Here is a 23981-nt window from a genome sequence, read left to right on the forward strand (position 1 = left end):
AGTGCTGTACACACAGGAGAATTTCCTGTTTACACAGCAGCCTCTGTAATAGGAAGTCCTGTCTCCTGCGCTGCCATTGGAAGACTTTTCTGTCCATCATAGGAGGCGGGACTCTGTATTTAAGAGGCCGCCGAGAAAACAATAGTTTTTCCTGTATGTAATCTTTTGGCGCTCGTCCCGCCCCATTCCCTGTCCCCTCCAAGGCTGCAGATGGATGGGCATCAATCAGGCTGCACTGATGGCAATGGTGGATGCTGCATTCCTGGCAATGGTGGGTGCTGCATTCATGCCAATGGTGGGTGCTGCATTCCTGGCATTGGGGGTGCTGCATTCCTGGCAATGGTGGGTGCTGCATTCCTGGCAATGGTGGGTGCTGCATTCCTGGCAATGGGGGTGCTGCATTCATGGCAATGGGGGTGCTGCATTAATAGCAATGGGGGTGCTGCATTCATGGCAATGGGGGCGCTGCACTGATGGCAATGGGGGTGCTGCATTCAAGGCAATGGGGGTCCTGCACTGATGGAAATTGGGGTGCTGCATTCATGGCAATGGGGGTGCTGCACTGATGGCTATGGGGTTGCTGCATTCATGGCAATGGGGGTGCTGCACTGATGGCAAGAGGGGTGCTGCATTCATGGCAATGGTGGGGCTGCATTCATGGCAATGGGAGTGCTGCATTCATGGCACTTGTGAGGCTGCAGATGGGCACTGACCCTTATTTTGCTTCACGGTTCTTTATTTAATTTTTTTTTTTGTCCTGAAACTTAAAGACAAGGTGCGTGTTATATGCCAATAAATACAGTGTATTCAAATAACACGCCTGAGCTCATCTCTTTACTCGCACACAGCCACAAAGGCAAGATAATTCTTGTTGGGCAGTATATTAGTGCTTGAATAAACACACTTAGACCAAATTTTAATGGTTCAAAGAATGTCAGGCAAAATGGTCGGCCCTCACGCATGTTCACTTCATCAAATCTGGCCCTCTTTGAAAAAAGTTTGGACACCCCTGCTTTAGACCATCCAGGGCATGGCTCATTAATCACTACTCTCTGACTTCTGTCTTTTAGCCAATTTCCTATCAATTTACAAACTGAATTTTTTAAACCTGTAGACTTTAACGTACACATCCGTGTGTAGGAAACTGTGACAAATGCTTTTGCAAAATCCAAGTATACTATATCCACAGACACTCCTTTTTTTGCTTACTTCCTCATAAGAAGAAATCAGATTTGTTAGACAACTTTGGTTTTTCGTAAGTCCATGCTGATTATTGCTTAAAATATTTTTTTAGCAAAAACTCTTCTATATGGTCTTTTGTTAACCGCTTCCCGACCGCCTCACGCAGATATACTGCGGCAGAAGGGCACGTACAGGCAGATTAACGTACTTGTACTTTGCCCTTTAAGAGGCGGCTTGCGGGTACTTGTGCCTGCCGGGAGCTCCGTGACCATGATCACGGGTCCTGCTGACCTGATGTCCGCGGGGATACCCGCGATGGTCTCACGGTGAGGAAGAACAGGGCGATGCTAATGTAAACATGCATCTCCCCGTTCTGCCTAGTGACACTGTCACTGATCTCTGCTCCCTGTGATCGGGAGCGGCGATCAGTGTAGTGTCACACACAGCCCCCCCCCGCACAGTTAGAAACACTCCCTAGGACACACTTAACCCCTACAACGCCACCTGGAGGTTAACCCCTTCACTGCCAGTGACATTTTTACAGTAATCAATGCAATTTTTTAGCATTGATCGCTGTATTAATGCCAATGGTCCCAAAAATGTTTCAAAATTGTCCGATGTGTCTGCCATAATGTCACAGTCATGATAAAAATCGCTGATCGCCGCCATTACTAGTAAAAAAAAAAAATATTAATAAAAATGCCATAAAACTATCCCCTATTTTGTAGATGCTATAACTTTTGCGCAAACCAATCCACAAACGCTTATTGCAATTTTTTTTACCAAAAATATGTAGAAGAATACATATCGGCCTAAACTGAAGAAAAAAATGTTTTTTTATATATTTTTTTGGGGATATTTATTATAGCAAAAAGTAAAAATTAATGCGTTTTTTTTCAAAATTGTCGCTTATAGCTTATAAACATTTTGTTTATAGCGCAAAAAATAAAAAACGCAGAGGTGATCAAATACCACCAAAAGAAAGCTCTATTTGTGGGAACAAAAGGACGTCAATTTTGTTTGGGAGCCACGTCGCACGGCCGCGCAATTCCCAGTTAAAGCGATGCAGTACCGAATCGCAAAAAGTGCTCTGGTCTTTGGCCAGCAAAATGAACCGGGGCTTAAGTGGTTAAACTATCAAGTATCTTCCTAACTAGAGAAGTTAAATTAACCAGCCTGTAGTTACTTGATAAAGACTTTGATCCTTTTTTAAATATAGGCACCACATCAGCCTTACACCAATCCAGTGGTATCACACCAATCATTAAAGAGTCTCTGAAAATTAGAAACAATGGCTTAGAAATAACAGAGCTCAACTCTTTGAGGACCCATGTGTGTAAGCCACCTGGTCCAGGTGCATTATTCACCTTTTTTGACTAAGAATTTTTTGACTATATCAATTTTGAGCCATTGTGGATCATTTGGAGCTATGTCAATACTATCTCGATTAAGAATTTGAGCTCCCCATGCTCCTTTCTATGCACAGAGCTAAGGAAGGTATTTAATACATTTGCCATTTCCCAATCACGAACTCAAAATGATCTTGTAAGGCCTCCATGCTCAGACCTGATTTTTTACTAATAGTATACAATATTTAGTTAAACAATAAGACTAAAATCATAAAATATGCGAGCCAAGTCTCTGATTCGTTGTACTTATTGAAGCAGCGCTGAGTGTCCGATGTTATAAAACACTATATATAAAACAGATGCTGGAGAGACAGGAAAGTTTCAAAATAAAGATGTGGTCTGTAGTTATGAAGGTATACGTAGAAATCCTTCCACCAATAATGATCACCGCGTGAGGGGGTCGCCCCCCGTGAGATTGCACTCACCACAATTTTAGCAATCACAAGCCTTTGAGGGCGTCCTCAGATGACGTCCGGAAGTGACGAAACGCGTCAGAGTCGTAATCTACCGGAAGTGACGTGTGCGCTCCACGGAAGGTAACCAGGAAGCGAAAAAGACTAGCTGCATACAGCGCGCATTCCGGAACACCTCCCGGGGGACGAATAACACAGGCACAGTGCACTTTTCAATGCTCTTTTAACCTATTATATCTGGTACGCATATTTTAAAAGGGGGAAGTCTGTTTTTGTGTATTATTTAATAAACATCCTTAAGCAATATTACGCTATATGGCATCTCATTTTCTCCCCATGTTATACTTACCGAGAGGGTCTTGCACCACCTGGTGGTTGAACTAAGGAGACGGCAAGTTTAAAGATCATTATCCAAAGGCTTGTGATTGCTAAAATTGTGGTGAGTGCAATCTCACGGGGGGCGACCCCCTCACGCGGTGATCATTATTGGTGGAAGGATTTCTACGTATACCTTCATAACCACAGACCACATCTTTATTTTGAAACTTTCCTGTCTCTCCAGCATCTGTTTTATATATAGTGTTTTATAACATCGGACACTCAGCGCTGCTTCAATAAGTACAACGAATCAGAGACTTGGCTCGCATATTTTATGATTTTAGTCTTATTGTTTAACTACATGTTCAATTTTTAAAGTAGCTGCTTGAGCCTGCTGCAGCTGATTACAGAGTAATTCCAAGGCGCGGATTGATGTGAGGCAGAGGCGGTTTAAATTGTCCACATATCTTACAGTTTTAGTATACAATATTTGAAGGATTTTTGGGGGCTTGTCCTATTTTCCTTTGCAACCTGTCATTTGAATTGAATTTTTACAGCTTTGATATTCTTTTTACATTTTCTGGTATATTCTTTTGTAACATTTAAATGATAACAGTGTTTCTTCATTTTTATACTTTTTAAATTCCTCTTTTCTTATTATTCTTATTTTTCTATTATTCGGATGTAGCTATTTTAACTTTAGATGTGACCCACATAGCTTATATTTTTAGCCCTTTAAACTTATTGCACATATATTTTGAAATTGATTTGAAGCATTCCCATTTATGTTCTGTGTTCTTTAAAGACAACGATCCCTCTATTCTAAATCTTGGAGAGCAGCCCTCAGGCTTGTAAAATATGATTTAAAAATTATATGTTTTTATCTTTTCAGTATGTGCTTATTGTTTACGGCTTACCTTAAATGAAATTAAGGTCACTGTTGCCCAGATGTTCTTTTATATGAATATCAGTAATAAGCTCCACAAGTTTTGAGATCAATGCCGCGTACACGCGCTTGGACATTCCAACAACAAAATTGTGGATTTTTTCCGACGGATGTTGGCTCAAACTTGTCGTGCATACACACGGTCGCATAAATGTTGTCAGGAATTCCGAACCTCAAGAACGCGGTGACATACAACACTTACGACTAGCCAAGAAAAATGAATTTCAATAGACAGTGCGGCTCTTCTGCTTGATTCCGAGCATGCGTGGAATTTTGTGCGTCGGAATGGTCTACACACGCTTGGAATTTCCGACAACGGATTTTGTTGTCGGAAAATTTGAGATCCAGCTCTCAAATTTTTGTTGTCGGAAATTCTGACAAATGTCTGATGGAGCCTACATACGTTCAGAATTTCCAACAACAATCTCCCATCGAACATTTGTTGTCGGAAATTCCAAGCGCGTGTACGTGGCATAACAGGTCCAACAGAGCATCATTTCAAGCAAGGGATTCGATAAACCGTACCATAAAATTATCTTGTAATAGGTTTATAAATTTTTGCCCTTTTACGGTTCGAGAGGTGCCATTACTACAGTCAATTTCAGTGTATTTGAAATCCCCCATTATTATCACCATTGCAGCCCTAGCTACGCAAAGAACTGAGTCTCCACTATCTCATTAATTATTCTTCTCATCACCTTCTCATCCCAGTCTTTAGTTTCTGATTTTTCTCATAAGAAAATTGTACAAAAACGGTACACGGTACAAACAAAAATCGTTTGCTCTGTTCACGTGCGAGAAACATTTTGGAGTTTGTCCCTTCGGAAATTTTCATTTGAAAAGTCTGAATCGATTGTCGACAGTTGTGTACACACTATATGAAAATCAAAAGATCGTGCCTCGGACTGAATTTTTATTCCAATTTTTTCATAATGTGTACCCCCCTTAACACTGCTTGACCTATAACAAACTCCAATAATCAACTTTGAAGTATGTACGTATGTTTGTTCTACCCAAAAGAAAAAGACATCGCCATCTTTTCGTTTTACCCTGTCTCTCTGAAAGAGGGCATAGCCAGTAATATTAATAGCCCAAACATGTGCAGGATGAAGCCAAGATTCAGCATTACCAATTAAATCATAGTTCTCTTAACTCCTACTTTGCTTGGCAGACTTCTGTCATTGGTGAAAAAACACTTTAATTTATTGTCACATTTGCACTTGTGTTTTGCATATCTGTTTTAGTAGTTCAAACAGTATCATAATTTTCAATAATTGTTTGAAACATAAGAAACTCATTATCACCCTCTGACCCATGACAAACTTACTGTATCTGCCCCATTATATTCTAATTCTCCCTCTTCCCCCCTCAATCCAAGTTTAAATACTCCTCCAGCCTTCCCATAAACCTCTCCCTAAGCACATCTCCCATTTAGGTGCAAACCATCTTTAGCATATAGGATGTGCCCCAATGAAAAGTCAGCCCAGTGCTTTAAAAACCCAATTCCTTCCCTCTTACAACAGGTCTTTGTCATGCATAACGTTCTCTAAGCTTCCCCTGACTTTCCTATGTTGCACGGGCAATATTCCAGACAATTTTAATCATTTTATTTCACACAAATAGAGCTTTCTTTTGGTGGTATTTGATCACCACTAGGTTTTCAAATTTTTGTTTTTAAAAAGAGAAAACATTTTGAAAAAAATTATATTTTCTACTTTTTGTTATAAAACATGTAGAATAAAATCAATTTTCATCATAAATTTAGGCCAAAATGTATTCTGCTAAAACCTGTATATTAATTGGTTTGTGTTAATGTTATAGCATCTACAAACTATGGTATATACTGTATTTGAAAATGGATCAATCCTGATGTACTGAGCTCATAAATTGAGGTCCTAAAATGCTAGGACAGTACAAATTGCCCCAAAATTACCCCTTTTTGGAAGATAGACAGTCTGAGGCATTTAGTAAGGGGCACACCAAGTTTTTTGAAGTTGTAATTTTTGTCTTTTTTCTTTCTTTAATAAAAAAACATTTTTTTCATTTTGTTTTCATTTAATACTATTTTTTATATACTTTGATCAGAGTAGTTCAGTGTCACCATAGTAACAATCTGATTTTTTTTTATACTTTGTTTGCTGTTACAATGAAGATCAATGTAACAGCAAAGTTTTCAACTGTCATGAATGGGTTAACTATTCATAATAGCTGAGATCACTAGTGATTGGCTACAGCTAATTACATGGTACATGGTGTTGTGATTGGCCCAGGTACCATGTGAAAGCTGTGGGCCATTCACAACATAAGCAACACAGCTGTTATGAATTGATTCATTCATAACAGCTGTGTTGACATTGTGATCATGTGACTGCATAGCGATCACATGATCACCTGGCCCCGAGTACTGGGATCCACTGCTGTGTGCCCCTAAACTCGGAGCAGGCACATGATGCAGGCACATGACGTACATGTACATGATTGTGACACCCCACCTCAGTATATGTACTGTGATGGGTTGGCAGGTGGTTAAATTGATTCTTAAAAAGGATCCTCTGTAGATGCAGACTTTTAATAAATATAACAAGACACTTGCCAGTCCAGGGATTCAGCGCTGTCCTCACCTGGGACATGTTTTGCCCATCTTTATGGACTCGGAACCATCATGTTTACTGTTTGAACAGTGCAGTAGCCTCCTGGGACCTGTGATGTATTCTGGGAAGTTGTGCACAGGAAGGAAGGGGAAAGAACTTCTGCTGGGATCACCTAGGCAATTAGGCAATCCGAGCAGAAGTGAGAGCAGGTACCTGCTAGAAATAGGTATTTATATATTTAAAAAAAAAAAAAAAAAAAAGGGGAAGTTGTGCTTTAGGGATCCTCCATCTGCCATGTAGTCTGTCATTGGTTCCTACATGGACCAAGACAGCTGGCCAGCCCCTCCCAGTACTTTATGAACCTGGTCCACCACGTGCCAAACTCTGATTTTAGAGAGACAGCAAGCAATTTAGTTGAGATGATCCTAGCAACAAATTACTCTATCAGTTCTTCCTGATTTAGGAATCATCAGTTATCACCAACTGTATAGGCCTTCCTGCATTACATTCACCACCCCAGCTAGATGGGCTGCTCTCCTGGCTGTTAGGAGTAGCAGTGACATGTCAACAACTTCACCCAACTTGGCAAAATTGTCAGAGTGCTCAAACACAGGACTGACCTTCCTTTTCTGCCCCTACCACTCCCTCTAACTACATTAACCCATCTTCCTACTTGATCATCCTGAATTACCCCTCCACCCTCCACATCCACTCCAATAACCACCTTTTCAGTGAGAAGAAGATTCTTTTTTAAGGCTTTCCATTCACCTCATTGTTACAATTTGCTCCATTTCAGTAGTAAAGTTTTCTTTATCTCTAGTGTTTTTAAAGCCAAGATGAAGTCAGTGTGCCCCTCAGAAAATCACACACATCCCCCGTATACTCACTAGAAAACCGTACACACACAGTATGGTTCTATACATATCCCCAGTGTCATCACTAGAAAATTGCACACAGGATAGCTCCATACACCCAGGACCAGATTTCCCACAAGGCCACCGAGGCCAGGCCTCGGGGCGGCAGTGGTGCAGGGGTGGCACTGCACCGCTCCCCTTATTATACAGTTTTTTTCGCCGCTGGCCGCCGCTAGAGGTCCGTGGCCAGCGGAGACAATGTCTTCACCGGCCGCCATTTTGCAGAAGACTAGAACGCCTTGTGGCTGACAATAGAAATTGAGCTGCGGTGCCGCCCACCCCCCGCCCCGCTGCTGGTCTGACAGTCTGTGACATGTTGTGGGAAAGGCCGCGGGGCGGGGCGGGGGTGGGCAGCCTCCCGGCCGGCTCAATTTCTATTGGCAGCCACCCAACCGGCTTCGTCTATTGTTCCACGCTGCCTGAGTGAGTCTCCGCTGCTGGGGGAGGGGGGCTTCTCCACTGGGGACACCTGATGTAAGGGGGGCTTCTCCACTGGGGACACCTGATGTAAGGGGGGCTTCTCCACTGGGGACACCTGATGTAAGGGGGGCTTCTCCACTGGGGACACCTGATGTAAGGGGGGCTTCTCCACTGGGGACACCTGATGTAAGGGGGGGGCTTCTCCACTGGGGACACCTGATGTAAGGGGGGGGCTTCTCCACTGGGGACACCTGATGTAAGGGGGGGGCTTCTCCACTGGGGACACCTGATGTAAGGGGGGGGCTTCTCCACTGGGGACACCTGATGTAAGGGGGGGGCTTCTCCACTGGGGACACCTGATGTAAGGGGGGGCTTCTCCACTGGGGACACCTGATGTAAGGGGGGGCTTCTCCACTGGGGACACCTGATGTAAGGGGGGGCTTCTCCACTGGGGACACCTGATGTAAGGGGGGCTTCTCCACTGAGGACACCTGATGTAAGGGGGGCTTCTCCACTGGGGGACACCAGATGTAAGGGGGGCTCCGCTGCCAGGGACACAGATCTGTAAGGAGGGCCTCTGCTTCTGGGAGCACCTAATGTAAGGACAGACTCTGCTGGGGGCACCTGATGGCATCTCGTGGCAGGCGACGTGGCAGGTGACATGCTCAGGGGTCCCAATGATTCTGGATTATGGTGAGTTGAATGATTTCATTCTATATTACAATGTAATAATAGAAATAATGCGCTTCAATCATCCTGACACCACAACAACCATGGTGCCGGGATGATTGAAGCGCTAACACCAGGTGTTTGGAGTATCTTTATCTGCTGATTTGTTAAACTCTGGAATACACATTTCTATAGTGGTGTAGGATCTGGGCCTGCTGTCCCTCCATCCCTCTTTCCTTCCTTCTCTCTCCTTCCCTCCTTCTTTCCTTCTTTCTCTCTCCCTCCCTCCCTCTTTTCCCCTTTCTTTCTCCATCTCACGTTCATTTCAGACTCTAACCACACCCCCAATTGAACCATGCCCATATAAGCCACGCCCACTATTTTACGTAAACCACGCCCCGAATGGTGGTGGTGTGTGTGTGTGTGTGTGTGAGGGGGTGGGGGCGGCATTGAAGGACCCGGCCTTGGGGCGGCAAAGGGAGTAAATCCGGGCCTGCATACACCTCTCCAGTGTCCTCACTAGAAAAGCACACACAGGATCTTTCCTTACACATCCATATAGTGCTCCCAACTTAAAAAAGAACTCAAAAACTTAGGAAAAGGACCCACTGTTACTGCACTGTAACACTTACATGAAATGGGAACAGATTGCCCCATCACACAGGGGCAAGAGGCATTTCTCTTAGAGGGCTCAACATTGTCTGTGCTAAATCATTACAGTGTGACCAGGGAGAATTGTGAACAGGAAAACTGCTGGCATGTAATTTCCAACCAGGGCGGTGCTACCACTAGGCAAACTAGGCAACCGTCTAGGGCGCACTGCCGCCTAGGGTGCCTGGCCGCTGGTTTCCCTACTCTCTGTCTCCCGCCAGTCTCTGCGCTATGTAGGTTTTCGGTGCGGTGGTGACTGTATGCAGGGGATGCCTCTGTCTGCAGCATGTAACTAACTCAGGCGGCAGCCGCCCCGTCCGTAAGTAAGTAGTGTCAGAGCCCATCACTGGAGAACTCTGTCCTAATGGAACGGAAGCACACATCCCCTGCGTGCCGCCTCTATGATCAGTGACCTGTCTGTCTCTCCCTCTCTGAGTCTGCCCATACACTATTCCTATACTGAGTCATGTGACCCCCTGACCCCACCCCCCCGCCATGTCACCGTCATTCGTAGAGGCCGCTCTCTCTCCCGGCCTGTCCAGTACAGCGGCACCGTGTGCTATAGCCTAATCAGATCTGAGTAGTGAACGCTCCGGTGCTGGTGACCGCTGGAGGCACAAAGGCAGGGTTTGTTCCTGGCACTGGCAGGGCCGTCAGATGCATGTAGAACCCCGGAGAGTGAAGAACACTGACATTGTATTAGGAATCAGGTAGGTCAGTGAAATGGTCAGGTATGTCAGTGTAGGTGTCAGGGGGGTCAGGTAGGTCAGTGTAGGGGTCAGGCAGGTCAGTGTAGGTGTCAGGTAGGTCAGTGTAATGGTCAGGTAGGTTAGTGTAGGGGTCAGGTAGATCAGTGTAGGTGTCAGGTAGGTCAGTGTAAAGGTCAGGTAAGTCAGTGTAGTGGTCAGGAAGGTCAGTGTAGTGGTCAGCTAGGTTGGAGCAGGGGTCAGGTAGGTTGGAGTAGGGGTCAGGTGGGTCAGTGTAATGATAAGGTAGGTTAGTGGAGGTGTCAGGTAGGTCAGTGTAGGTATGTGAGTGTAGGTAGGTCACAGTAGGGGTCAGGTAGGTCAGTGAAGGGGTAAGGTAGGTAGGCCAGTGTAGGGGTCATTGTAATGGTCAGGTAGGTCACATGGGTTACATAGGCAGGGCAAAGGGGGTGGAGTCAGCAACATCCCCTTCCCCCTTACAGCATTAAATACTTACAGCATCCCATTTGGCATTCATTTTCTCTTTTTCAAATTTGGCAAACTCTCTTCTGTCATGAATAATCATAAGAAGCTTCCATATAAGCAACAATGCCAATCCAATAAGTACAATTGCAGCCACCACACCAGCAACGATGGGAACTATATCAGGCCCACTGAGACACTCTAGAACAGGAAATCAGTAGATGTATTCTCATTAGCTGATAACTTTATATGGGAATGCTGGGGAACAATAATATCTCTGCTAAGGATACATTACCTGGCTCTCTCACAACATGTACATGAACCTCAGAGCTAGAATTTATAGAATAGGTATAGTAGAACCAGCAATCATCTACATCCTTCTCTGTGCACTCTTTAACTGTGAGAGTGTCTTTCTGTCCTGACTGAGGTAACTCATCACGGCTGTCCACTATAGTAAGCTTGAAATGTGCACACTGGGTATCACACCCTTCTTGTTTCTCTCCTTTATGGAATGCTCTGCACTGAACACATTCCCTGATTAAACAAAAAGAGAGAAAACAAAGAGGCATTAGCAAATAACTCTGTAAAATAGACAAGCTATGTTAAAACAACACATAAAGAGAAATAAAAATTAAAATATGCTAGTGGATAAAAGACCAGAATTTGGCTGTCATTCTATGGTGTGCACGAAGGATCAGAGTTTAACTGCGGATGATGAAGGCACACCTGTATAACCCCCCATAAAACTAGAGGAAGCCCTCCTCTGTTCACCTGTCACATCTGACTTAGAGGCATGGCTGTGCAGTTCTAAAATCTAGGTTCCCCACTTTAAATAGAACATTGTGAAGCCAAAATATATCTATAGGGAAATTAACAACCTAAGTGGTGAAATCAGAAGATGCATAGTTACAGCTACAGAACTTTGGTGTCATAGTCAACAGTGGAGGTGAAAGCCACAGAGAAGTAGGTAACTGCAGGTGAAGTTGCTATTAAAAAGACTTAAGCCAGTCATAGACGGTTTGAATCTCGGCTGGTTCACCAGGAACTGGCATGAGATTCAAACCATGTATGGGCAGGTTGAATGCATCCAAGTTGATCGATCGATCAACATGGGTGCAACCAGCCTGTTGGATTTTTACATATGATTATTGCTAGCGGCTGTTATAGCTGCTGGTAATAATTACTGTGTTCTCCCGGCAGGGATGGCTTCCTCCGCCCCCCTGCTGGGAAAACTGACTGATGGGGGAATTAAGAGGTTTTCTTTCCTGCAACCTGTGTTTGCAGGAAAGAAAATTGCTCCATCTATAGCTGGCCTTAGCTATGCACCTGGTGTTATTTGCAAGATCCATTCAGCGTAGAGCCTAGAACACGTCAGGCGGCATCGGCCGGTTCAATAGAACTCGGCCTGCTGGGTTGAACGAAAAAAAACTCAGTGTGTACCAGGCTTAATGATTTAGCTGAACTAAAATTGATTTTTACATTTCTCGTAAAGAAGAAATGTGTTCCTTGTTAATACTCACTTGTGTTTCACACAAACACCAAGAGTGGTCTGGGATGTCTCATTCTCACACTTCTGTTCATGGAGTTTGGGGTCTTCACATTTACACCTTCCACAGACACATCTTCCTCTTCCATTACATAGCTGACCATTAGATGCCATGCACGTTGAGTTATCTTTGGAGCAATCACAAGCACTACCAGAAAAATTAGAGAAACATATGCATTTTCTGCATTTGCAGACTCCATTACCTGTAATAAAAGACATGTTTTAAGTATCCAGTTTGAAAACTGACACACGTAACTGCCATATTTGCCACTTTGTAATTAACAAACACCTTTCCATTTTAGCCTGCAACTACCTATGATTGTTACTGCTTGTCCTGATTATCAGTGCAGTCCCAACAGTGCTGCCAGTCAGCGCCTCTTCATCAGTGTCACATATCAGTGCCGCCTACCAGAGCCCATCAGTGCTGCCTATCAGTGTCCATCAGTGCCACCTATCAGTGTCACCTATCAGTGCAGTCTCATCAGTGCAGCCTCATCAGTGCCCATGAAAGACCATGGAAGAAACAAGGAGGGTCTAGCTCAGACTACACAAACTAAGAAGACAAACAAGGATTCCAAAATCATATAGCAAACATCTAATTTGGCCCAAAACTGCCACTAGATGGCAGTATACTACAAAACAATAATAACCTGATGCAGTTCAATATACAATACAGAAAACAATACATGAATGTGGAACAGAACAAATCCGACTGCATTAAAAAATGTAACCATGTGCGGGCCTAATATCGGGAGAAGTGTTACATAGTTAGTTACATAGTTAGTCAGGTTGAAAAAAGACCATCTAGTTCAACTATAAAATAAAAAATAAAAAGTATCATACAATCCCATATACCCAATTCTATACCCACAGTTGATCCAGAGGAAGGCGAAAAACCCCCCAGAAAAGCAGGATCCAAAATTCCTTCCTGATCCCAGAGAGGCAATGGATTTTCCCTGGATCAGCTTTACCTATAAATGTTAGTACCCAGTTATATTATGTACATTTAGGAAATAATCCAGGCCTTTCTTAAAGCAATCTACTGAGCTGACCAGAACCACCTCTGGAGGGAGTCATTTTCACAGCTCTTACTGTGAAGAAACCTTCACTTTAACTTTATGTGATAATGACTAAGCCCCTTCCATCCCCTTAAAATGATGCCCCCCCTGAAAAAAGTTCTGCAGACGCCCATGAAGATGATGTTACTCCCGCATACACGGTTTAGTGTACATAAACTTTGACAGGCAAAGAGAAGGGCTCATGATAAAAAAGACCAATAGGGTGTCTTCTGTCATAAAAATCCTACCTGTCAGCGGTTTTTATGTTTAACCACTTGCCGACCGCGCTATAGTTGAATGACGGCTACAGCGTGGTCGTCCAGTTCTGGGAGGCCATCTATGACGTCCTTCCGTGATCGCGCCGGGACACTGCTGATCACAGATTGAGGTAAAGAGCCAAATCAGCGGTTCTTTACCACGTGTTCAGCTGTGTCCAATCACAGCTGAGCATGATGTAAGCAGAAGCCAGTTATCAGCATTCCTTTCCTCACGCTGACAGCATGATGAGAGCCAATAACTAGCTTGTGTAAAAGGGACATCTACACTGATAATCAGTGCAGTCCCACCATTGCTGCCAATCAGTGCCCACCAGTGCCGCCTCATCAGTGCGCATCAGTGCAGCCTATCAGTGCCCATCAATACCCATCAGTGCAGCCTATCAGTGCCCATCAATACCCATCAGTGCAGCCTATCAGTGCCCATCAATACCCATCAGTGCCACCTCATCAGTGCCCAACAGTGCAGCCTATTAGTGCCCATCAATGCCCATCAGTGCCACCTCATCAGTGCCCATCAGTGCAATCAATTAGTGCCCATCAGTGTAGCCAATCAGTGCCCATCAGTAGAGCCTCATCAGTGCACATCAGTGAAGGAGAAAAATTACCTGTTTGCAAAATTTTGCAACAAACTATGAAAACTTTTTCATCACCAAGTGAAAATGAAGTAAGAAAACAAAACCAATGCAGTTACCACATTTAAAGTGTAACTCCACTTCTGTTGAAAAAAAAACTACCCCCTGGGTGATCTATGTACATTGCAAGGATTATAACAACCTTTGTTGCAGATTCCTACCTTTTTGTTATTCTAAAGAAATCCATGTGTGTTTGTCTGTGACTCTGTCCTGAGTGGGTCTAATGGGAGTGGTTTCATAATTATCAGCCAGCTGTGGCAGCTGTAGGGCTCTAATGAGGAAAGCTGCTGGGCCTGCATCCCTTTAGACATGTTCTTATTGTGAGTATCTCACCAAAAATAATTTTTTTGTTGCAGGTGATGCCTGAAATCTGACTTGTATCTTAGTGTTGACTTCTGGGAAAATTGGTGAGCCAATCACACAAGCAGGAAATTATGTTTCTGGGGAATGGTCAATACACATTCTGTGTACGGAACAATTTCATGTAGCCATATTGCTTTGCATTTAAATTACAGCAGCTGCCGATTGAAAAGGAAAGGTAATTTTTAACCGCTTCCTGACCGCCTCATGCAGATATACTGCAGCAGAAGGGCACGTACAGGCAGATTAATGTACCTGTACGTTGCCCTTTAACCACTTGCCGACCGCCTAACGTATATATACGTCGGCAGAATGGCACGGGCAGGCAGAATCACGTACCTGTACGTGATCTGCCTCCCGCGGGCGGGGGGTCCGATCGGACCCCCCCCCCGGTGCCATCGGCGGTCGGCATCTGACTGGGAGCGTCGGGAGGCGAGGGGGAGACCATCCGATCGTGGCCCCCCCCTCGCGATCGCTCCCAGCCAATGGGAATCCTCCTCTGCCTGTGTGTAGTTTCACACAGGCAGAGGATGTGATGTCATCTCTCCTCGGTCTGGCAGTTTCCGTCCAGCGCCGAGGAGAGAAGACATGTAAGTCCACACAACACAAACACACACAGTAGAACATGCCAGGCATACTTTACACCCCCGATCCCCCCCCGATCGCCCCCCGATCCCCCCCCAATCACCCCCCCCCCTGTCACAAACTGACATTAGCAGTATTTTTTTTTTTTTTTTTTTTTCTGATTACTGCATAGTGTCAGTTTGTGACAGTTACAGTGTTAGGGCAGTGAATATTACCCCCCTTTAGGTCTAGGATACCCTCCTAACCCCCCCTAATAAAGTTTTAACCCCTTGATCACCCCCTGTCACCAGTGTCACTAAGCGATCATTTTTCTGATCGCTGTATTAGTGTCGCTGGTGACGCTAGTTAGAGACGTAAATATTTAGGTTCGCCGTCAGCGTTTTATAGCGACATGGACCCCCATATACTATCTAATAAAGGTTTTAACCCCTTGATTGCCCCCTAGTTAACCCTTTCACCACTGATCACTGTATAACCGTTACGGGTGACGCTGGTTAGTTCGTTTATTTTTTATAGTGTCAGGGCACCCGCCGTTTATTACCGAATAAAGGTTTAGCCCCCCGATCGCCTGGCGGTGATATGCGTCGCCCCAGGCAGCGTCAGATTAGCGCCAGTACCGCTAACACCCACGCACGCAGCATACGCCTCCCTTAGTGGTATAGTATCTGTACGGATCAATATCTGATCCGATCAGATCTATACTAGCGTCCCCAGCAGTTTAGGGTTCCCGAAAACGCAGTGTTAGCGGGATCAGCCCAGATACCCGCTAGCACCTGCGTTTTGCCCCTCTGCCCGGCCCACCCAAGTGCAGTATCGATCGATCACTGTCACTTACAAAACACTAAACGCATAACTGCAGCGTTCGCATAGTCAGGCCTGATCCCTGCGATCGCTAACAGTTTTTTTGGTAGCGTTTTGGTGAACTGGCAAGCACCAGCCCCAGGCAGCGTCAGATTAGCGCCAGTACCGCTAACACCCACGCACGCACCGTACACCTCCCTTAGTGGTATAGTATCTGATCGGATCAATATCTGATCCGATCAGATCTATACTAGCGTCCCCAGCAGTTTAGGGTTCCCACAAACGCAGTGTTAGCGGGATCAGCCCAGATACCTGCTAGCACCTGCGTTTTGCCCCTCCGCCCGGCCCGGCCCAGCCCACCCAAGTGCAGTATCGATCGATCACTGACACTTACAAAACACTAAACGCATAACTGCAGCGTTCGCAGAGTCAGGCCTGATTCCTGCGATCGCTAACAGTTTTTCTGGTAGCGTTTTGGTGAACTGGCAAGCACCAGCCCCAGGCAGCGTCAGGTTAGCGCCAGTACCGCTAACACCCACGCACGCAGCATACGCCTCCCTTAGTGGTATAGTATCTGATCGGATCAATATCTGATCCGATCAGATCTATACTAGCGTCCCCAGCAGTTTAGGGTTCCCACAAACGCAGTGTTAGCGGGATCAGCCCAGATACCTGCTAGCACCTGCGTTTTGCCCCTCCGCCCAGCCCAGCCCAGCCCACCCAAGTGCAGTATCGATCGATCACTGACACTTACAAAACACTAAACGCATAACTGCAGCATTCGCAGAGTCAGGCCTGATCCCTGCGATCGCTAACAGTTTTTTTGGTAGCGTTTTGGTGAACTGGCAAGCACCAGCGGCCTAGTACACCCCGGTCATAGTCAAACCAGCACTGCAGTAACACTTGGTGACGTGGCGAGTCCCATAAGTGCAGTTCAAGCTGGTGAGGTGGCAAGCACAAGTAGTGTCCCGCTGCCACCAAGAAGACAAACACAGGCCCATCGTGCCCATAGTGCCCTTCCTGCTGCATTCGCCAATCCTAATTGGGAACCCACCAATTCTGCAGCGCCCGTACTTCCCCCATTCACGTCCCCAACCAAATGCAGTCGGCTGCATGAGAGGCATTTTCTTTATGTCCTCCCGAGTACCCCTACCCAACGAACCCCCCCAAAAAAGATGTCGTGTCTGCAGCAAACGCGGATATAGACGTGACACCCGCTATTATTGTCCCTCCTGTCCTGACAATCCTGGTCTTTGCATTGGTGAATATTTTGAACGCTACCATACACTAGTTGAGTATTAGCGTAGGGTACAGCACTGCACAGACTAGGCACACTTTCACAGGGTCTCCCAAGATGCCATCGCATTTTGAGAGACCCGAACCTGGAACCGGTTACAGTTATAAAAGTTAGTTACAAAAAAAAGTGTAAAAAAAAAAAAAAAAAAAACACATACAAAAATATAAAATAAAAAAAAAATAGTTGTCGTTTTATTGTTCTTTCTCTCTCTATTCTCTCTCTCTATTGTTCTGTTCTTTTTTACTGTATTCTATTCTGCAATGTTTTATTGTTGTTATGTTTTATCATGTTTGCTTTTCAGGTATGCAATTTTTTATACTTTACCGTTTACTGTGCTTTATTGTTAACCATTTTTTTGTCTTCAGGTACGCCATTCACGACTTTGAGTGGTTATACCAGAATGATGCCTGCAGGTTTAGGTATCATCTTGGTATCATTCTTTTCAGCCAGCGGTCGGCTTTCATGTAAAAGCAATCCTAGCGGCTAATTAGCCTCTAGACTGCTTTTACAAGCAGTGGGAGGGAATGCCCCTCCCCCCCCCCAACGTCTTCCGTGTTTTTCTCTGGCTCTCCTGTCTCAACAGGGAACCTGAAAATGCAGCCGGTGATTCAGCCAGCTGACCATAGAGCTGATCAGAGACCAGAGTGGCTCCAAACATCTCTATGGCCTAAGAAACCGGAAGCTACGAGCATTTTATGACTTAGATTTCGCCGGATGTAAACAGCGCCATTGGGAAATTGGGAAAGCATTTTATCACACCGATCTTGGTGTGGTCAGATGCTTTGAGGGCAGAGGAGAAATCTAGGGTCTAATAGACCCCAATTTTTGCAAAAAAGAGTACCTGTCACTACCTATTGCTATGATAGGGGATATTTACATTCCCTGAGATAACAATAAAAATGATTAAAAAAAAAAAAAAAATGAAAGGAACAGTTTAAAAATAAGATAAAAAAATAATAATAATAAAGAAAAAAAAAAAAAAAAAAAAAAAAAGCACCCCTGTCCCCCCTGCTCTCGCGCTAAGGCGAACGCAAGCGTCGGTCTGGCGTCAAATGTAAACAGCAATTGCACCATGCATGTGAGGTATCGCCGCGAAGGTCAGATCGAGGGCAGTAATTTTAGCAGTAGACCTCCTCTGTAAATCTATAGTGGTAACCTGTAAAGGCTTTTAAAGGCTTTTAAAAATGTATTTAGTTTGTCGCCACTGCACGTTTGTGCGCAATTTTAAAGCATGTCATGTTTGGTATCCATGTACTCGGCCTAAGATCATCTTTTTTATTTCATCAAACATTTGGGCAATATAGTGTGTTTTAGTGCATTAAAATGTAAAAAAGTGTGTTTTTTCCCCAAAAAATGCGTTTGAAAAATCGCTGCGCAAATACTGTGTGAAAAAAAAAAATGAAACACCCACCATTTTAATCTGTAGGGCATTTGCTTTAAAAAAAATATATAATGTGTGGGGGTTCAAAGTAATTTTCTTGCAAAAAAAAATTATTTTTTTATGTAAACAATAAGTGTCAGAAAGGGCTTTGTCTTCAAGTGGTTAGAAGTGTGGGTGATGTGTGACATAAGCTTCTAGATGTTGTGCATAAAATGCCAGGACAGTTCAAAACCCCCCCAAATGACCCCATTTTGGAAAGTAGACACCCCAAGCTATTTGCTGAGAGTCATGTTGAGTCCATGGAATAATTTATATTGTGACACAAGTTGCGGGAAAGAGACAATTTTTTATTTTTTTTATTTTTTTTTGCACAAAGTTGTCACTAAATGATATATTGCTCAAACATGCCATGGGAATATGTGAAATTACACCCCAAAATACATTCTGCTGCTTCTCCTGAGTATGGGGATACCACATGTGTGGGACTTTTTGGGAGCCTAGCCGCGTACGGGACCCCGAAAACCAAGCACCGCCTTCAGGCTTTCTAAGGCCGTAAATTTTTGATTTCACTCTTCACTGCCTATCACAGTTTCGGAGGCCATGGAATGCCCAGGTGGCAAAAAAACCCCCCAAATGACCCCATTTTGGAAAGTAGACACCCCAAGCTATTTGATGAGAGGTATAGTGAGTATTTTGCAGACCTCACTTTTTGTCACAAAGTTTTGAAAATTGAAAAAAGAAAAAAAAAAATTTTTTTTCTCGTCTTTATTTTCAAAAACAAATGAGGGCTGCAAAATACTCACCATGCCTCTCAGCAAATAGCTTGGGGTGTCTACTTTCCAAAATGGGGTCATTTGGGGGGGGGTTTGTGCCACCTGGGCATTCCATGGCCTCCGAAACTGTGATAGGCAGTGAGGAGTAAAATCAAAAATGTACGCCCTTAGAAATCCTGAAGGCAGTGATTGGTTTTCGGGGTCCCGTACGCGGCTAGGCTCCCAAAAAGTCCCACACATGTGGTATCCCCATACTCAGGAGAAGCAGCTAAATGTATTTTGGGGTGCAATTCCACATATGCCCATGGCCTGTGTGAGCAATATATCATTTAGTGACAACTTTGTGCAAAAAAAAAAAAAAAATTTGTCACTTTCCCGCAACTTGTGTCAAAATATAAAACATTCCATGGACTCAACATGCCTCAAAGCAAATAGCTTGGGGTGTCTACTTTCCAAAATGGGGTCATTTGGGGGGGTTTTATGTCATCTGGGCATTTTATGGCCTTCAAAACTGTGATAGGTAGTGAGGAGTAAAATCAAAAATGTACGCCCTTAGAAATCCTGAAGGCAGTGATTGGTTTTCGGGGCCCCGTACGCGGCTAGGCTCCCAAAAAGTCCCACACATGTGGTATCCCCATACTCAGGAGAAGCAGCTAAATGTATTTTGGGGTGCAATTCCACATATGCCCATGGCCTGTGTGAGCAATATATCATTTAGTGACAACTTTTTGTAATTTTTTTTTTTTGTCATTGTTCAATCACTTGGGACAAAAAAAATGAATATTCAATGGGCTCAACATGCCTCTCAGCAAATTCCTTGGGGTGTCTACTTTCCAAAATGGGGTCATTTGTGGGGGTTTTGTACTGCCCTGCCATTTTAGCACCTCAAGAAACGACATAGGCAGTCATAAATTAAAGGCTGTGTAAATTCCAGAAAATGTACCCTAGTTTGTAGACGCTATAACTTTTGCGCAAACCAATAAATATACACTTATTGACATTTTTTTTACCAAAGACATGTGGCCGAATACATTTTGGCCTAAATGTATGACTAAAATTGAGTTTATTGGATTTTTTTTAGAACAAAAAGTAGAAAATATCATTTTTTTTCAAAATTTTCAGTCTTTTTCCGTGTATAGCGCAAAAAATAAAAACGGCAGAGGTGATCAAATACTATCAAAAGAAAGCTCTATTTGTGGGAAGAAAAGGACGCAAATTTCGTTTGGGTACAGCATTGCATGACCGCGCAATTAGCAGTTAAAGCGACGCAGTGCCGAATTGCAAAAAGTGCTCTGGTCAGGAAGGGGGTAAAACCTTCCGGGGCTGAAGTGGTTAACCACTTGATCCCCGGACCATTATGCTGCCTAAGGACCAGAGGTCTTATTCCAATTTGGCACTGCGTCGCTTTAATTGCTAATTGCGCGGTCATGCAATGCTGTACCCAAACAAAATTTGCGTCCTTTTCTTCCCACAAATAGAGCTTTCTTTTGATGGTATTTGATCACCTCTGCAGTTTTTATTTTTTGCGCTATAAACGGAAAAAGACCGAAAATTTTGAAAAAAAATGATATTTTCTACTTTTTGTTATAAAAAAAATCCAATAAACTAAATTTTAGTCATACATTTAGGCCAAAATGTATTCAGCCACATGTCTTTGGTAAAAAAAATGTCAATAAGCATATATTTATTGGTTTGCGCAAAAGTTATAGCGTCTACAACCTAGGGTACATTTTCTGTAATTTACACAGCTTTTAGTTTATGACTGCCTATGTCATTTCTTGAGGTGCTAAAATAGCAGGGCAGTACAAAACCCCCACAAATGACCCCATTTTGGAAAGTAGACACCCCAAGGAAATTGCTGAGAGGCATGTTGAACCCATTGAATATTTATTTTTTTTGTCCCAAGTGATTGAATAATGACAAAAAAAAAAAAAATATTTACAAAAAGTTGTCACTAAATGATATATTGCTCACACAGGCCATGGGCCTATGTGGAATTGCACCCCAAAATACATTCAGCTGCTTCTCCTGAGTACGGGGATACCACATGTGTGGGACTTTTTGGGAGCTTAGCCGCGTACGGGGCCCCGAAAACCAAGCACCACCTTCAGGATTTCTAAGGGTGTAAATTTTTGATTTCACTCTTCACTGCCTATCACAGTTTCGGAGGCCATGGAATGCCCAGGTGGCACAAAACCCCCCCAAATGACCCCATTTTGAAAGCCTGAAGGCGGTGCTTGGTTTTCGGGGTCCCGTACGCGGCTAGGCTCCCAAAAAGTCTCACACATGTGGTATTCCCATACTCAGGAGAAGCAGCAGAATGTATTTTGGGGTGTAATTTCACATATTCCCATGGCATGTTTGAGCAATATATCATTTAGTGACAACTTTGTGCAAAAAAAAAAACAAAAAAAATTTGTCTTTTTCCCGCAACTTGTGTCGCAATATAAAATATTCCATGGACTCGACATGCCTCTCAGCAAATAGCTTGGGGTGTCTACTTTCCAAAATGGGGTCATTTGGGGGAGTTTTGAACTGTCCTGGCATTTTATGCACAACATTTAGAAGCTTATGTCACACATCACCAACTCTTCTAACCACTTGAAGACAAAGCCCTTTCTGACACTCATTGTTTACATGAAAAAGTTATTTTTTTTTGCAAAAAAATTACTTTGAACCCCCAAACATTATATATTTTTTTACAGCAAATGCCCTACAGATTAAAATGGTGGGTGTTTCATTTTTTTTTTTCACACAGTATTTGCGCAGCGATTTTTCAAACGCATTTTTTGGGGAAAAAACACACTTTTTTAAATTTTAATGCACTAAAACACACTATATTGCCCAAATGTTTGATGAAATAAAAAAGATGATCTTAGGCCGAGTACATGGATACCAAACATGACATGCTTTAAAATTGCGCACAAACGTGCAGTGGCAACAAAATAAATACATTTTTAAAAGCCTTTAAAAGCCTTTACAGGTTACCACTTTAGATTTACAGAGGAGGTCTACTGCAAAAATTACTGCCCTCGATCTGACCTTTGCGGCGATACCTCACATGCATGGTGCAATTGCTGTTTACGTTTGACGACAGACCGCCGCTTGCGTTCGCCTTAGCGCGAGAGCAGGGGGCGACAGGGGTGCTTTTTTTTTTTTTTTTTTTTCTTTATTATTTTTTTGCTTTTTTATCTTATTTTTAAACTGTTCCTTTCATTTTTTTTTTTTTTAATAATTTTTATTGTTATCTCGGGGAATGTAAATATCCCCTATGATAGCAATAGGTAGTGACAGGTACTCTTTTTTGAAAAAATTGGGGTCTATTAGACCCTAGATCTCTCCTCTGCCCTCAAAGCATCTGATGACACCAAGATCGGTGTGATAAAATGCTTTCCCAATTTCCCAATGGCGCTATTTACATCCGGCGAAATCTAAGTCATAAAATGCTCGTAGCTTCCGGTTTCTTAGGCCATAGAGATGTTTGGAGCCACTCTGGTCTCTGATCAGCTCTATGGTCAGCTGGCTGAATCACCGGCTGCATTCTCAGGTTCCCTGTTGAGATAGGAGAGCCAGAGAAAAACACGGAAGACGGTGGGGGGGGGGCATTCCCTCCCACGGCTTGTAAAAGCAGTCTAGAGGCTAATTAGCCACTAGGATTGCTTTTACATGAAAGCCGACCGCTGGCTGAAAAGAATGATACCAAGATGATACCTAAACCTGCAGGCATCATTCTGGTATAACCATTCAAAGTCGTGAATGGCGTACCTGAAGACAAAAAAATGGTTAACAATAAAGCACAGTAAACGGTAAAGTATAAAAAATTGCATACCTGAAAAGCAAACATGATAAAACATAATAACAACATTGCAGAATAGAATACAGTAAAAAAGAGTAGAACAAGAGAGAGAGAATAGAGAGAGAGAGAGAACAATAAAACGACAACTATTTTTTTTTTATTTAAATATATATATATTTTTTTTTTTTACACTTTTTTTGTAACTAACTTTTATAACGGTAACCGGTTCCAGGTTCGGGTCTCAAAATGCGATGGCATCTTGGGAGACCCTGTGAAAGTGTGCCTAGTCTGTGCAATGCTGTACCCTACGCTAATACTCAACTAATGAATGGTAGCGTTCAAAACATTCACCAATGCAAAGACCAGGATTGTCAGGACAGGAGGGACAATAATAGCGGGTGTCACGCCTATATTCGCGCTTGCTGCAGACACGACATCTTTTTTGGGGGTTCGTTGGGTAGGGGTACTCGGGAGGACATAAAGAAAATGCCTCTCATGCAGCCGACTGCATTTGGTTGGGGATGTGAATGGGGGAAGTACGGGCGCTGCAGAAGCGGTGGGTTCCCAATTAGGATTGACGAATGCAGCAGGAAGGGCACTATGGGCACGACGGGCCTGTGTTTGTCTTCTTGGTGGCAGCGGGACACTACTTGTGCTTGCCACCTCACCAGCTTGAACTGCACTTATGGGACTCGCCACGTCACCAAGTGTTACTGCAGTGCTGGTTTGACTACGACCGGGGTGTACTAGGCCGCTGGCGCTTGCCAGTTCAATAAAAAGCTACCAAAAAAA

General features: G+C 43.7%; 1 protein-coding gene across 1 annotated transcript in view; it reads right to left on the reverse strand.

Moving 5' to 3' along the window:
* LOC141144315 (integrin beta-1-A-like) overlaps positions 1-23981 on the reverse strand; it is a 115117-nt gene that overhangs the window by 13886 nt on the left and 77250 nt on the right. The window contains exons 13-15 of the mRNA XM_073629871.1: positions 12203-12431; positions 10978-11216; positions 10717-10883 (exon numbers count right to left, since the gene is read on the reverse strand). Coding sequence (XP_073485972.1) covers positions 10717-10883; positions 10978-11216; positions 12203-12431 — 635 coding nt within the window. The remainder of the gene's footprint in view (positions 1-10716; positions 10884-10977; positions 11217-12202; positions 12432-23981) is intronic.

Source organism: Aquarana catesbeiana, linkage group LG05 (genome assembly GCF_042186555.1).
Source record: "Aquarana catesbeiana isolate 2022-GZ linkage group LG05, ASM4218655v1, whole genome shotgun sequence".
NCBI lineage: Eukaryota > Metazoa > Chordata > Amphibia > Anura > Ranidae > Aquarana > Aquarana catesbeiana.